The 15,028-nt window shown below is 41.3% G+C and overlaps 2 protein-coding genes across 2 annotated transcripts in view; one reads left to right on the top strand and one right to left on the bottom strand.

Moving 5' to 3' along the window:
* PPP4R3A (protein phosphatase 4 regulatory subunit 3A) overlaps positions 1–9,733 on the bottom strand; it is a 41,123-nt gene extending 31,390 nt beyond the window's left edge. The window contains exons 1-2 of the mRNA XM_005149506.4: positions 9,381–9,733; positions 2,894–2,949 (exon numbers count right to left, since the gene is read on the bottom strand). Of these exons, the coding sequence (XP_005149563.1) occupies positions 2,894–2,949; positions 9,381–9,522 (198 nt within the window). The 5' untranslated portion in view covers positions 9,523–9,733. The remainder of the gene's footprint in view (positions 1–2,893; positions 2,950–9,380) is intronic.
* Positions 9,734–10,098: 365 nt separating this feature from the next.
* LOC117435994 (uncharacterized) lies at positions 10,099–13,673 on the top strand. Its single transcript, XM_034061374.1, has 2 exons — positions 10,099–11,769; positions 11,804–13,673. The coding sequence occupies exon 1, from the start codon at positions 10,309–10,311 to the stop codon at positions 10,942–10,944; it is 636 nt and encodes a 211-aa protein (XP_033917265.1). The 5' UTR covers positions 10,099–10,308; the 3' UTR covers positions 10,945–11,769; positions 11,804–13,673.
* Positions 13,674–15,028: the final 1,355 nt, after the last annotated feature.

The following is a 15,028-nucleotide window of genomic DNA, read 5'->3' as shown; positions in this document are numbered from 1 at the left end:
ACTAATCCACAGTAAAGGGCAGTCAATGCTTTCAACCCTGAACCCCAAGAAATCTAAAGCAGACAATTTGACAAAATGTTACCTCAGGTTCACAGGGTATGGCTTCTGTTGTTTTGTTTTAGTTTTTTGTTTATTTGGTTTGGTTGCTGTTTGTTTGGGGGATGGTTTATTTGTTATTCCATGGATGTCTTACAAACCAAGACAAAAGTGGCAGCAAGGCAAACTTGTATTCAGGTCTTTACACTATCATTCTGACAAATAATGTTCTAAGCTGTGACAGTTATCATTAAAATATGCAGATGTATATCCTGAGATTGCATCATTTTCGAGATCAACAATTAATGAGACAATCATTTTCACAGTGGCATTAGCAGTGCAGAGCAGGTAGAAGGTTCTTTCACCAGTGGAAGAATTTCACTGTTATTACAAAGTTCTTCTTGCAGAAGAACTCCACTGTTTATTACAACACTATTATTAGGTATAGGGTTGGTGAAGAATCCAAAGCAACTGGCATTGAAAGTTTCCACAAGAACTTATCATACCTCTCCTTCCTTCCAATCACAAATTATATTAGTTGGTCCAATGAAAGACTGTTTTTTTTTACAAGCCTCATGTCAGCCAAAAGTCATCCAAAGACCTTATCCACTGATTCCATTAGTTCAATTAGAGATTTGAAGACCCACATGGCACATGCTAAGTATATCACAGTAAAAACAGATGCACTGCTACGTACCTCTTTAAAACGGAATGGAGGCTCACCCTCACAACAAAATTCCAAGATAAAAGGCTGGTAAGACCGTAACACTGGGAAGTTACTTTGAAGTTTTAAGTCTTAGTTTCTAGAAGATTGTTCTTGAAATTTTATGAGCACAACTGGCAGGCGAACTCAAAAGTTTACCTCAGGCTGCAATTTCAGTTGTAGCTTAGGTGACCTAAGTGGCATCTTGAAGCCAAAAAGGAAAGATTTCTCACTCTACCATCTCAGTTCCACAAATGGATATTGCATGAGGTTGCTTGAAACTTCTGCTCACAGAGACAGTTACGAATCTTTGAAGTGGGATTTGGAGTATCATGGTTTAGTGAGTTTAGGCAGTTCAGAACCATATGAGAGCAGCTGTAAAGAAGCAACTCTTCCTTTCAGCTGTTAAAGTCCCAAGATTAGCTCATATGGAATCAGGTTTAAACTCTGCACTTGCCTTTTACTAAAGGAAAAGATACAAAGGCCTCACATAAAAGAGAATGTGCTATAAAGTAGGATTAGTACACACACCAAGAAAGATTTGGTATTTCTAAGGCTCAGAGTGGAGCCCTACATTCAATCTATATTAGTTGCTGCTTGGCTTAAATATTATGAAAAACCCACCTACAAATACAAATTCTGTCTATGCAGCATTTGAAAGCTTTAAGAACAGCAATTTTCTTTCTCCTGCACAGAAAACATACAGTGCTGTTTTAAAAGGACAGATTCAAGTTTAATATTTTTATTTCAGTAACCACAGTTTCACAGTCACCAGTACAGACTTGTGCAGTGCCAGATTACACCACATGTCTGACTCTGACCCAGAGTAGCCATAACCACAGGTGTGAAAGGCTGGTGTGCCCACAGGCACATGTGGGGGTTTACACAGATCTGACAATTTTTTGCCTACTTTAAGTAAGCTTCACATCTGATCTGGCATAAAGCATAATGATACAAGGCTCACCCCTCAATGCTTTTTCAACGGATTTGAATCAGCTAAGCAAGTTTACACTAGAACAGCACTTTTTGCCATAAAGCTGTGAAATACTCAACGTTGTTTTAGGAGTCCTAAACCTTGAGTTACTGTATCACAGAACCACGACCTCAGGCCAGTTAGGATTACAACCAAGAGATAGTTTGCTTAGCATTTTTGCTGGTCTTGTCTTTTCTTACTCCCTGCAATTGATTTTCCACTCTCCATTGGCCTTATCAGTTGTTCAGTACAGACTTCTGATATGGTGCATTACAAATTATATCAAGGGGCTGACAGAGGTTAAATATTTCAAGGAAGGGTATTTTAACCCAGGCTGGTTCTCCTCATTCACTTCAACATAAAATCCTACAAGCAGCTGCACAACCACTGAGTCTGCTTGTGAGCAAAACTACAGTACATCTATGCTTATAATAAACTATTAAAGGTGAAGACTGAAAGGTATTTTAATACATTAACTGCACCTTACCAGATTTTAGCAAGTCTGAGCTGACTAGACAGGCAACAAAAGACAGTCTGGTTTAACATTCCTAAACCTCTAGGGGTAATTCTCAGCATCCATGAGAGATTAACAGAAAACAAAATTCAAGACCTACAGTTCACTTCTCACCCATCTCAGCAGCTTTCACGGCTTACAATGTACGGCTTCAATAATTGAACAAAGGTGCGAACAAGAGGTAAGAAGCTGCTTTTGTGTACAGAGAATGCTTTGAAGCTTTAGTAACCCATATCCATTTTGAAGCAAAAACCAAACAAAGGTAAATATGTAAATAGTTTTAAAGCCTTCTAGTCTTAAATAAAACACTTCACAAGTTGTAGTGTCTGAAATATAAATAAAAAAGCCAGATGATATTAAATTTCTGATACTATAATCCTCAGGAACCTCAGCTACTTTGTGATTTTCACACCTACGCTTTGCCTGTCTCTCCCAAAGCAATTTTTGACGTAAAACAGAGTGCAAGTTACATAGATAATTTTACAAACAGTGCAGAGAAGTAACACACGCATATCATGAAATACACAAAATGTTGAGAACTACTTTGTCTCCTATTTTGGTACAAAAACATAAAATATAATTTGAAATAGAGGCAAAAAATCCCAACCAACTATTGCTGAAGTTAAAGAACCTGCCTTCAAATGTGAAGAAAAAGCAGTATGTTTACCTGTTGCTTCTGGTACGCAGTGTTAGGGTTAATTTTCGACTCCAGAAGAAGAGAACCTAGAAAAAAAAGTTCCACTTTACATGTGTACTATTTACATGTGTATTAAATTCCAATTTCAACATGAATCTTCTGATCACTCTTTCCACAAGTAGTAACACCCTTCCACCCAATAATGAGCCTGTGAAAAACATATTCTACAGCTTTGTATTTTGTTTTTCCCTCAAATATATTGTTCACATAGTACCAAACATTCAAGACTGTTTTGAGGACTGAATTTTGAACCTCTTTCTTATTCAGAGTAATGACTTTTCTGGCAACATTTTTAGAGATTTTAAAGTCAACACACAAAAAGCATTATAACTGTATTTCGTAGATCACCCCCAGTTGTTTTGTATGAAGTTTGCTAATCATGTGGTATTTGTTCCTGAAGTTTAGCTGAAACACATTATTTTGCTGGAAAGCATATATAGAAACTAATTCTTAGAGTAGCAACCCTTGTGACAGCTGGACAGGGAAGGGAAACATCCTCGAGGAGCTTTACTGATGACTTCAATACACTAGTACTTAGGCCACAGTCCTGAGCTCTGCATTTTGGGTTTGCCTAGTGAACATCTAAAACCAGCATTCCATTTCTATTATAATCATCTCTTATAGGCACTATTTCACTTCAATCTTACTTTTGGTTTCAAAGCCTCAGCTTCAAATACATGAAGTTTTAGAATATCATTTTCAGCTATTCATCCAGCTGACTAACTTCTACATATTCTTTACTATCTAGAAAGATTTAATAGCAGCAAATACAAATCAGAATCATAAGAATTAAAACAATTGATAAATTCAACACTATATTTTAACTGCTGAACACACAACTATAGACATCAGAATCCTGAAATTAGCAGTCTTGAACACCATGTTTGACAAATACTTAAAAATAAATAAATCTTGGAAGACAATGAACGAAGACATTTCATCTTCCAGGCTAGAAGGAAACACCAAAGAATGACCTCCTTACTACACTTACCACAGAAGAACATTTCTTCTCCTCTTCTGCTAAACCTGATGTTTGTAGGAAAGACAAATCAAGCATTATAAGGCTTGACTTGCTTCTCATTACTACATGATTCAACTTATTCCTCACCATTTGTGATTCATAACTAGAAAAACATGAATTTGGAAAGAGAAACGTAGTGGAGTGTAAAAGGTGTGCCCTACACCTAATAACTGTCCCCAACCCATCCTTCTGAAGGATCTGATGTTCCACTTCTGCAATTTGTTCTCCTAAAATGTTCAACTACTCAAAAATCAGTGACTATTCTACTAGTTAGTTTAGTGAGCCTATTTTCCTATACTAAGTTTTACAGGGTCAGGCCCCTTGCTGGTATGAGATTGTCTTAGGTCTCCCTTATTTGCTTCTGTGAACCAGGCAACAGTAACAGACGTCTAACACAAATATATTATTTGGAAAAAGGTTACAGAAATTCAACATACCAAAAACAAAGTTCTCCTCCATTCAAAGTCAGTATCAGTACTGATTCCTAAACACAGATCAAGACGCTTAATCTTGCATTTGTCATAAGCAATTACTTTCTCTGTAGGTATTCTTCTTTTGGTACTACGCTAGAATACATTAAGACTATCCAGTCTACTTTACAATACACCAACAAAATTTCATCTTCACTGACCCAATGGCTATTTATAGTTAGGTAACACCTGAAAACTCACCTTAGTACAAGCTATGGTTTTAATAAACTCCCCCAAATTATGCACATCTAATTATATCCTTGAATGAATTTATAAATGTAGCTGCAAAACACTGGTGCCAGAAAGTAGCATTTGAAGCCACCTAATAAAGAAGAAAACACTGATTTGCTGAATTCTGTTATTTGTTACAGTAATGCAAAAATGCACGGCTGTGGTTTTTTTGTTAGTGTAATCACCATTCTATGCTGAGAAAGGAATGTGCGTACAGAGAACAACTTGCTCTAAAGAGATTACATACAGATATACAGTGCTATTTTCAAAGATATTTAGAGAAGTATTCCGAGCCAGCAGCCTTCATCAACAAATCTCCAGACTTGTTTATATATATACATACATATGGAAAAGACCTGCTAATATGGAACACTGCTCCTCTCCCATCTAATTGTTACGTGGATCCTTCCTCAAAAGCAGGAAGGGTAGTGTCACTCACCTCCCTGCACCAGTACAAACATGTTTTAAAATGGAAACTTCAACTCAAGAGCTGTTTTCTGCAAGCTGCACATAGAGGTTTAAGCTCTGCTATCAGTTCTGCTGCTAGTGATCCACAGAAACCAATCCACTCAAACACAGGAAACAGCTCGAACTGAGGTCCAGGAATGCATTCTGTATTTGCAAGAGACTATTCATCAGTCTAATGCATTTCTGAAGGGTTAAACATAAACATTCAGGAGAGGGAAGAACCAGGAGAAAAGAAACAAAAATTCCCACCGCCCAACTCCCATAGTTTTGTTTGGGTAATTTTTGTTTTGGTTTGGGTTTTTTGAGGGGTAAGGGGTGGCATTTTCGTAGAATCATAGAATAGTTTGGGTTGGAAGGTAACTTAAAGATCATCTAGCTCCAATCTCCTGCCATGGGCAGTGACACCTTCCATTAGACCAGGCTGCTCAATGTCCCATCTAAGGTGGTCCTGAACACTGCCAGGGATGGGCCAGCCATAACTCCTCTGTGCAACCTCTGCCAGGGCCTCACCACCATCACAGTAAAGAACTTCTTCCTAGTATCCAACCTAAATCTCCCCTGTTTAAGTTTGAACCTATTCTCCTTTGTCCTGCAACTACATATCCTTGTAAAAAGTCCTTCTTCAGACTTCTTGTAGGCCCCCCTTTAGGTATTTTAACCTAAATCACAAAATTTTTGGTGTTGCTTTGCTATAAATAAACAAAATTAAACCCTTGAGTTTGGAGCAAGGTAAAACAAACTTAAGACAAACTTTGGCTATGCCTTCTGACAGTATTATAGGGTTACTGATAACTAGTCTGAAGAAAGAGTGAGGATGTGGGTGCCTCCCCTGTGACTAAAGTAATTAAATATGGACTCCAATGGAGGAATTCACTTTGACTTGTCAAAAAGTTTAGTTATAGGACTAGTAAGCTTCAATTAAAAGTTTAAGCCCTCAAATTAACATTACAGAGGTCACTTTAGGTATCTGGGCTCAGAACAAAAAAAGTGATCTGAATCTATGTAGTTAAAATCTAGAAGCATTCAGACATTTCAAGAATGAGGCAGGCCACCGCAGCCTCAAATACCATGTGAGAAACAGGTCAGAGACCAAAGGCTTCCAAATACACACAGAAACTAACATGGAAGGTGATTATTTGTAAGAAAAGAGTTCACTATTGCCCTACTGCAACTCCAGTAGCAGATAGTGCAACTAGGAATCATACAGAGAAACTTTTCAGTGCTTTAAGTAAAAAAGTAAACAGCTGTTTAAGTGTAAAAAACCAAAACCAATTCCCTGTTTAAAAGCATAATATATCTGATCTGAGAGCAGTTTATGCTATTTCTGTAGAGTAAGAGATTATTCCAAATAGCCTGCAATTCTTAAAGTTTAGTGCCTTGGGAGCATTAGACATCTCAGATAACAATGTAACTCACTCAACTGCTCTCAACAATTAAGATGGTGTTAAAAAAAAACCCAACAAAACCAACAACCAAAAAAACCCCAAAACACCACCAGCCCAAGGAAGAAAAAAAAAAATTACTCCTATAGATGAAGGAAAAAAAATACATAAATTGCACTCCTACTCCTCCAATTTCAAATGATCACTTACCTTGGACTTGGCATACTGATTTTTGTAGCTCCTTTATCTGAACTCCCTGACCCTGCCATAAAATCTCAGCCACTTGGAAAGCAGCTATGAAGCTTCACCAAATCACAGCTGCTCAATCCAAAGACTGAACTATGTGTTAGCCCCAGTGGTCAGCCAAATGAACTTCTGGTAATTCTGCTGTCACTCCATGCACAGCCGAACTGGCCCTTTCACATGACTGGCAATTTCCCATCCACAGCAAGAACTCCCGCTAACACCCACGGTCTCCTCCACAAAGGAAACGGAGCTTTTAACTGAGGCAGATCCCAAGGTTTTCAGTCAGCTTCCTGAAGTAAGTCAGTAAGAACACAGCAGCATGCACAGGATAAATCTCAGCTCTAACGCTAGGAAAAGCTGGTTTAGAAAAGGAGGAAGGAGGAAGTTTGATTGTGGAATGCGAAGGAGCTGACAAAGAAAGACAATACAAGAATGCAATGGAAACATGAAGACAAATGATGTCAGGTTCCCAGTACTTTTGTGTTTCTGATAACTGGAGGGAGAGAGGGGTAAGAGAAATCACAATGAATTACTTCATTTAGTTAAAAAAGCATGCAAGAGAACGCACAAATTGTGTAGTACCTGAAACACTAGACTGGTGTTACCTTTTCCCAAAACATTTGCTCATATGTAAAAATGACTATGCTTGCCTTCAAGATCAGCCTGTAAACAATTGCCACATAGAGTACACAAAATAAATCGATTTTATGAGGTGCTTACAAAAGCAAGTTAGAAAAACTAGCCTATTAATAGAGTGCACATTTACCCAGGGCTGATACTACCTACTAAATTAAGAACTTAGGCTCTGTGTATTATTCACTACTCTTGAAATACATGGATGCTGTTTGAGAGAAGTCTAATGCAAGTATCCCATTAAATATACTTCTGTGTATTAGGTGCTATTAGAGAGTTTAAGCCAGTTTTGCTTTGACAGAATATCTTAGCTATGCAACACAAAGTAATTACTTCATCTTTTTTAGGGATCATTTATACCAGTCTGCATTTTTTTCTTACAGATGTTCATTTACAACAAAGAAGCTGCCAACAGCCCAATTCAGGTTCTAATCAGTCTCAAGCATCCATATCCCACTAAAAGTCAATAAACGGATTTTAGTTTGAATGGACTATTTCTTCACAAGCAGGTTATTAACTGCAGCTCTTTTGCTTTCTTTTCTAAAAACAATTAAAAAACCCAACGAAATAAACAGGAAATTGTTTAGTGTGTAGAAGACGTAAGTTTTTAAACACAAGCACATCAACTATGTAGACAGCAACTGTATCTAGAATAAAATATAAAGATCAGCCGAAAAATGTAGTGATAACCTTCTTACTTCCCTTCTCACACTGAAATGAAACGAAGTCTGTTACCATTTTGAATAATTTGTTATACTATGAAAATGACCAAACTACAAATGCAACTTTAGTGAAAAATAAAATAATCAGTTTAACATCAGTTCAACTTTTTAAAGTATAATCAAGAAGCTACAAAATCCTGAGATTCATGCTTATCAGCAGCTCTATTATCAAAAACCTGCTCAGTTTCCTTCTTCCGTATCAGTTTATGATCTCTGTTGTACAGATTACTGTACAGTTTGTCAGTACTTTCTCAAACAGTAAGATGTAATGATTCTCAAGATGCTTTTCAACCTAGTTCCTATAATGACAAAGCCAAATAAAGAAAATTATAAGGTCTGTTGACAGTCACAAGCTACAACTAGATCTACAAGTCACTAGATATAACCAGCTGTATATCTAATGAAGTAGTAAGTCATGCACTGACAGAATTACTATCAAAATGATAAATGCTAGATATTACAAAGTATATATTTTACAATCTACTCTGATCATAGCAGTCATGAAGTCACTTAACCAATAATCAAGACTAGCCCAAACATGTAGCTACAGCAACAGATGCTACTACTCAAGCTACACAATTGCCATATGCTGTTCAGAAAACAAGAAGAAATTTGATAATGCATGGTTTTAAATGTATTTACAGGAAGATCTAGAACTACTGAAGGTCTGAGAAATCCCATTCCACAAAAAAAAAATCTCTGAAAATGCTGTTCTGTCCACTGTACTGTCTACACTACTGGAACAAGTGTACGCTGAAAACTGTTGATAGCTTTTAGAATGTCTTGTATAATTCTTGCAACCAAAGAAAAGAGGGAGGGGGAAGAAAGGGTGGGGGGAAAGGTGCTAGCCATCTAATCACCTTTCAAAAATTTATGCTAAAAAATATGATCTAAGTTTTGAACAATTCCATTCACAAGGAGATCATTTCCAGAAACGTCTAAGGAAGGATACATCATGGTTATCAGTTTTGAAACTGGAGTACATTCGGCATGTAGTGATACATCATTAGATGCCTAAACCCATTCCAGCTTTACAACATGAGCTTCAAGTATTTTGTATGCAACACACTATGAACCAAGTGCCTACTATGCTTGCACTTCATGGCAATCTTCCATGTCTTTCACTTGGCCTATCACGAATAAACTACGGTTAGAGCCTACTTACTTTTAGAAATCACATTAGAATTACGCAGCAAAACCTTAAGGCAACAGACACAAAACTAAGCCCAGTTCCTTTTCTGGGTAGGATGAGGAAAGACTGTACCGTCAGACACACACACTTACCATCACTCTCTGCCCTGACTAGCAGGGACATGCCCTTGAGCCTCTCCACGTAGCAAGAGGACACATGTCCTGTGCCTCGATCGTCCCACTGGCGGTCCTCATTTAGCGTGTAAACCTTCACCCTCCGCCGGGTGTCAGTCATCCTGCCGCCTACCACAACACAGCCACCACTCTGGCTTACAACTGCTGGAGAAGCAGGAGGCTACTCGGCGGCTAGGCCCCCCTCAAAAGGAGGGGAGCGGGAGAGAAGGTAGCAGCCCCACACAGGCACACCAAACAAGCTTTTCTTACTCCTCTTCAGTGCTCCAAGGGACTCCTCATTACCAAGGGTAATAGGGTTGGGGGGGGGGGGGGGGGGGGGGAGAAGGGGGGCTCAGAGGAAAAAGGGGAATGAGAAAAGAGGTGGAGATGGAAAAAGGGAGCTGCTCCAGGCACCGTCAGGCGCTGCACAAAAGACGAATAAGCCTGCGCAGAGGAGAGCCGCAGAGACGAGAGAGGCTCTTTGCAGGGTGAAGGACAGGGAGGAGAGGCGGTAAAGAAGGGCTCCTGGAGGAGAAGCGGATCCACGGGAGTGGAAGCAGCGGTGGAAAGCAGATGGCACGGGCGGCAAAGGGCAGCCAGCCCGGGGTGACAAGAGCAGGCGACCCTGGCGGCCCGGTCCCTGGCGAGAGAAGCAGGCGGGAAGCTGGCGAGGCCGGGGTGAAGCAGGCGAGGGGAGGCAGGGGGGAGAGGGGCCGCTCGCCCGGGCCTGGAGCTTGGCTCTATTGTGCAGCAGCTGCCCAGGCCCGAAGTCCCTCGCTCGCAGTCCGTCAGCGCGCGGGTCCGAGGAGCCTCCTTCCTTCCCGCCGAGGCTCGCCGGGGCCTGAGGGCGCTGCCTGTCCCGAAGCAGGATGAAGCGTGCTGGCAAGCTCAGCACCTCGTCTCCCCCATGAGCTCCCGTCGCAGGCAGAAGCTTCACTCCCAGTACGACTCCGCCGCCATGTTGTTCTTCCTCGTCCTCCTCCTCCTCCTCACGGTCTGCGGTGGCTCAGTCCCGACTCCTCTGCGCGCCCTGCGACGTGGCAGCGCTCCAGACACTCAGCAGCCCGGCCAGCAGAGAGGCGCTCTGTCCTGCGGAAGGGGCGAGCAGCGACGACGCGGCCCATCCAGCCCGGCTCCCTCCGGCTCCGCCTCAGTCACTGCGCGGCCGCCATCTTGGTTTCACCTCTCACTGGAGGCGCGGGGTCTCCCAGCCAGCGGCGGAACGGGCCGCCCGCCAGTGTTTAAAGGGACAGCAGCCCCGACCGGGCAGCGAGTAGGGTTTGTGTCTCTGAGCACGGTGCGCTACTGGTGGCTTCACGGAGCACTGGCAGCCCCGCACCGACACCACCGCGCCCAGCACCGCCCCCACGCAGCGAACGGCACTGCCGGGATCGCTGCCGGAGCTGCGCGGGCGGGACACCCGTGGACCCGGCCCGGGCCGTTACCGCGGGCCCAGGGAGGGGCGGCGCAGGGTGACAGCGCCCTCGGCGGCGGTGCCGGCTCTTCCCGCGCCTTGCGCAGGGCGCTGCCGGAGCAGAGGTGACCGGTATCGCAGCGAGAAGGGGGTGTCCGGCAGCCGCGCGTGTGCGCGGGGCGGCAGTGTCAAACGCGCAGCCCCGGGTCCCACCGCAGAGGAGACGTCGGGGAGCTGTGATCACCCAGGTTCGCGTTTGTGTGGCTGCTCTACGAGCACAACCGAGATGGTCACTCGCAGAAGGGTTTTTTCCTTCCTTCCTTTTTTATTTTCCTGTCATACATTGCTGAGTGAGCCTAAAGTTAAACAGCTTCTGACTGAGCGGCTGTTGGATCTCCATAGGCAGAGATAGGATCTAACAATCGCAGTAACAAACAGAAGCTGTCGAGACTCTGCTTTTGCCACTGCTGCCAACATCTGAACATATGTTTGACAGATTTCCCTAAAATATGCAAACACAGTAGTCATTTGGGACACTACAGACACACCACTGTGTGAGTCCACCTTATATTCTAGGTACACTACACACATGGGAGCTCATTGCAATTTAAATACTCTATTAGATTGATTTATTTTTATACTTTAAAGCAAGTACTGATATTTGCTCATCAAAGTGAGTTATACCAGTGCTAGTTTGAGGCAAACCCAGAGATGATAAACTTTCAGTCCCGAATTCATTACACTCACGAGGAGGCCCCCCGTCAAGCACTGTTTTCCTTTCTCCACTTTCAAGTTTGCTTGCCATGTGATGAAGTCAGTGCCCAGCTACAGAATTGGTACTTGGTTTCCCAGTGGCTCAGATAAACCTTTGCTTTCAGGCCTGGCTCTGTTGCTTAAGGACTACTTAAGAACACAGATGCGTTCAGGAGTATTGTTTGGGTGCCCTTAAAGTACGTTCAGGAGTATTGTTTGGGTGCCCTTAAAGTAGCTGAAGGCATGTTGTGCTGGCTAATGCAATGAAAGCTTTGAAAAGATTTGATTGCTAGAACTGCAGGTTATGGGCCCAAATGAAGGGAAACCTCATGAAGCATCTGCACGGAAAGCACTTCTCACCTTTGTTTGACAACCTGTGCAACCCTTGCCCTGGGAAGTGCTGTGCCAGAATTTCTCTCAGGCAGCACTGGAGATGGATTCTTGTGACTTCAAAAAGGAATGAGGACACTTAGATAAATCTCTGTGGGACCATTACAGTCATTTACAATTTACAAATTGTACCCTCTTGTGGCCATCAGATTAAGCATAGACCACACTGTTAACTGCAGTTTGGTTCTTTCAGTGTTTCTTGTGAATTGAAAACAAGAAGTTCAATCAGATTTCAGTTTATAGTTTGCTATATGAAAATTTTGGGTTCAGCTTCTCTTAATTTGCCTTGTATTATTTTGATATCAGTCTGAAAAATGCTCAGCCCAACAACAGTGCCCACTTGTCAGGGTTTTATCCCAATTCTCATTATATTTAGCAAAGTGTTTCATTTTTTTCAAACATTTGCACCCCAGTGCTTCCAACAGAAAGGGTGGGCGCTGAGGGCAGCTACCCATCCTGGAAAGCAGACGTGAAAGAAAAAAATCCCACTCAGCTTATTTTTCTTAGAATCATGAGTTGGAAGGCAAACATGTGTCAAGTTGTACCTCAGTACCTTCCCCCCGCTTCCAGGGGGAATGGACTGTGTCCAGAAGGAAATATCTTCAGGGATTGTGAGAGGCCATTCTTAGCTGAGTTAAAAGGTTAAGCTCCTTAGTTTCTGTAAATAATAGAGGACCATGCCCTGGCAGAGGTTTTGGCTCACCAGGAATTGAGTAATAAGTGAGGAAATGGAGTATTGAATACAGTTTTAAACTTCTCCTATTCACAGGAAAGTAACTGCACGTGGATCAGTGTAATAGGAATAAGCCTAAACTGGGTTTACCAACAAGGGCCTCTTGCACAGCAGTCCAAGAACAAGATAATGAAATAAGAAGTTATCTACTTCTAATTTGGGGAAAGAAAATTACATTGTTATAATGAGATCAAACACATAACGTGGAGCTATACATTAAAGCACTGTTAAGATTTCCTAAAACTCCTAGCTAATTACTTTCTGGCAAAAAAAAAACCCCAAAACCACATATTGAGGAAACTAAAAATTTCAGACTTCATTATGTAAAGCTAACTGCTAGAATATTAGTCAGAGCTTGTCCGAGTATTTCAATATGGCTACATTCAGTATGTGCAGACACGGTTACAATCCATACTATATATACACATATGGATACTGGCTACGTCTTCTTGTTCCCAAGACACGTTTTGACTTTTTCCTAAAAAAGGCTGTGGAAAATGAACAACTGAGTGAAAAGAAACATTACACAGAAAAACTGTATCAAAGTAGGGGGAGTCTATAAAGATGTCTCTAAAGAAGTCAGGATATTGTGATCAAGGAAGAGGGGAGATTTTGAAAAATAATTTTCTAGTTGAGTGAGGAAGTGAACACAGCAGTTTGAAATAAATACATACAAGAAATAGAAAAAAGGCAAACCTAGCAATCATTGCAAATTCTAAAGCATAGAAAAATGGATGAGGACCTCAAGGGATGTGAATAATTGGAAGTTCTAGGAAAGCTCAAGTTTTCTAAATGTTAACACTATTATAGGCCTATTCTATCTAGATTATTTAAAACGTTGATATTGATTAAAAAAGTAGATTTGTTTAGTAAATAAATTTGTTCTATACTTGAAAGAATGTGTGATGTATTTGTATCATATGAACAATGACTAAATGCCTTCCTGGTAATTATTAAGATGGATATTGAACAAGTTTTCTTAGAGAGAAACATTTAAAGTACACAGGTCCTCAAGAACTTGAATCTACAGGAATCTTAAAGGACTGTGATCTCAGAAAGCATGAAAAATATTAATTTTTAATAAAGTTTAAATTACTGGACATAAAGACTTGACTGCAAGTGTTCAAATCGGACAGGTGGGAACACATAATAATAGACTGATTTATCTGACATCAATCACAGACAACAAATGCTGATATAGGATGCAGTTTAAGGAATTATGAGCTGGAAATATACCAGTAGCAGCTGATGTGGCTTCTTTGGAAAAATCTCTGAAAAAACTGTGAATAAAAATTGTGTCTTACTCAAAGAGCCTGGAAGACTTATATGCATGGCTGAGGACAGAATGGTCAGAAACAGACAGGTTCACCTACTGAAGGCTGTGATGGAGGAGAAGGAATGGCTTAGCATAGGGCAGCTGCGTTACTGGCAGCTGCTTCTGGCATATTCCTGCTTTACAGGTGTCTGTGAGTTCATAAACACCTCCCAGTCATCACTGCATTTTTAAGGCAAACAATAGTACTTATAATTTTGAGCTGTGAACAGTTTTGCTGCAAGAGCTGATGGGTGACCAGCTTAGCCAGCCAGGGTGGGGGATGCCATGGTCAGGTATTGATGGCCTGGTTGTGCTCTTACACCTCCAAAATGGAACCAGTCAGATACAGCCTGGTATATACATATACTATATGTATAAATAGTAAGGCCGCTCTGAAAGAAGCTCAGCTGCATAGTAAACAAGCAACCCAACACACTGTCTGTATAGTATCTAATATCTTTTGGTGTTATCTAATACCTTTAGGTACTTATCATAGTACCTAAAGGGGGAGGTGGAGAGGTACTTTTTTTACAAGGGCATGCAGTGACAGGATAAGGGGGAATTGTTTTACACTGAAAGAGGGGAGATAGATTTCAATTTGATATAAAAAGGAAATATTTACCATGAGAGTGGTGAGGCTCTGGCACAGGTTGCCCACAGCAGTTGTGGCTGCCCCATCCTTGGAAGTGTTCAAGGCCAGGTTGGATGGGGCTTTGAGCAACCTGGTCTAGTGGGAGGCATCCCTACCTGTGGTAGGGGGTTTGGAACAAGGTGATCTTTAAGGTCGCTCCCAGCCCAAACCATTTTATGATTCTATGATTATTCTATGATTCTACAGTAAGCTAGCAAGCTGTAGAAGAATGCAGCTTTAGAATAAGGTAACTTCAGGACTAAAAAGTAGCTTTAATGTCATGTTCTATGAATCATGTTTCAGATGTCGCTGCTTAGTTTTCACATCCTGCTGCAGATTTTCTAGAAGCAGTAGCCCTGTTCTTGTACCTGAACCACAAACCTGAGCCTAT

The sequence above is a fragment of the Melopsittacus undulatus genome, chromosome 4 (assembly GCF_012275295.1).
Source record: "Melopsittacus undulatus isolate bMelUnd1 chromosome 4, bMelUnd1.mat.Z, whole genome shotgun sequence".
Classification (NCBI taxonomy): Eukaryota; Metazoa; Chordata; class Aves; order Psittaciformes; family Psittaculidae; genus Melopsittacus; species Melopsittacus undulatus.
The sequence above is the reverse complement of the archived record's forward strand: the minus strand, read 5'-3'. Positions and strand labels throughout refer to the sequence as shown.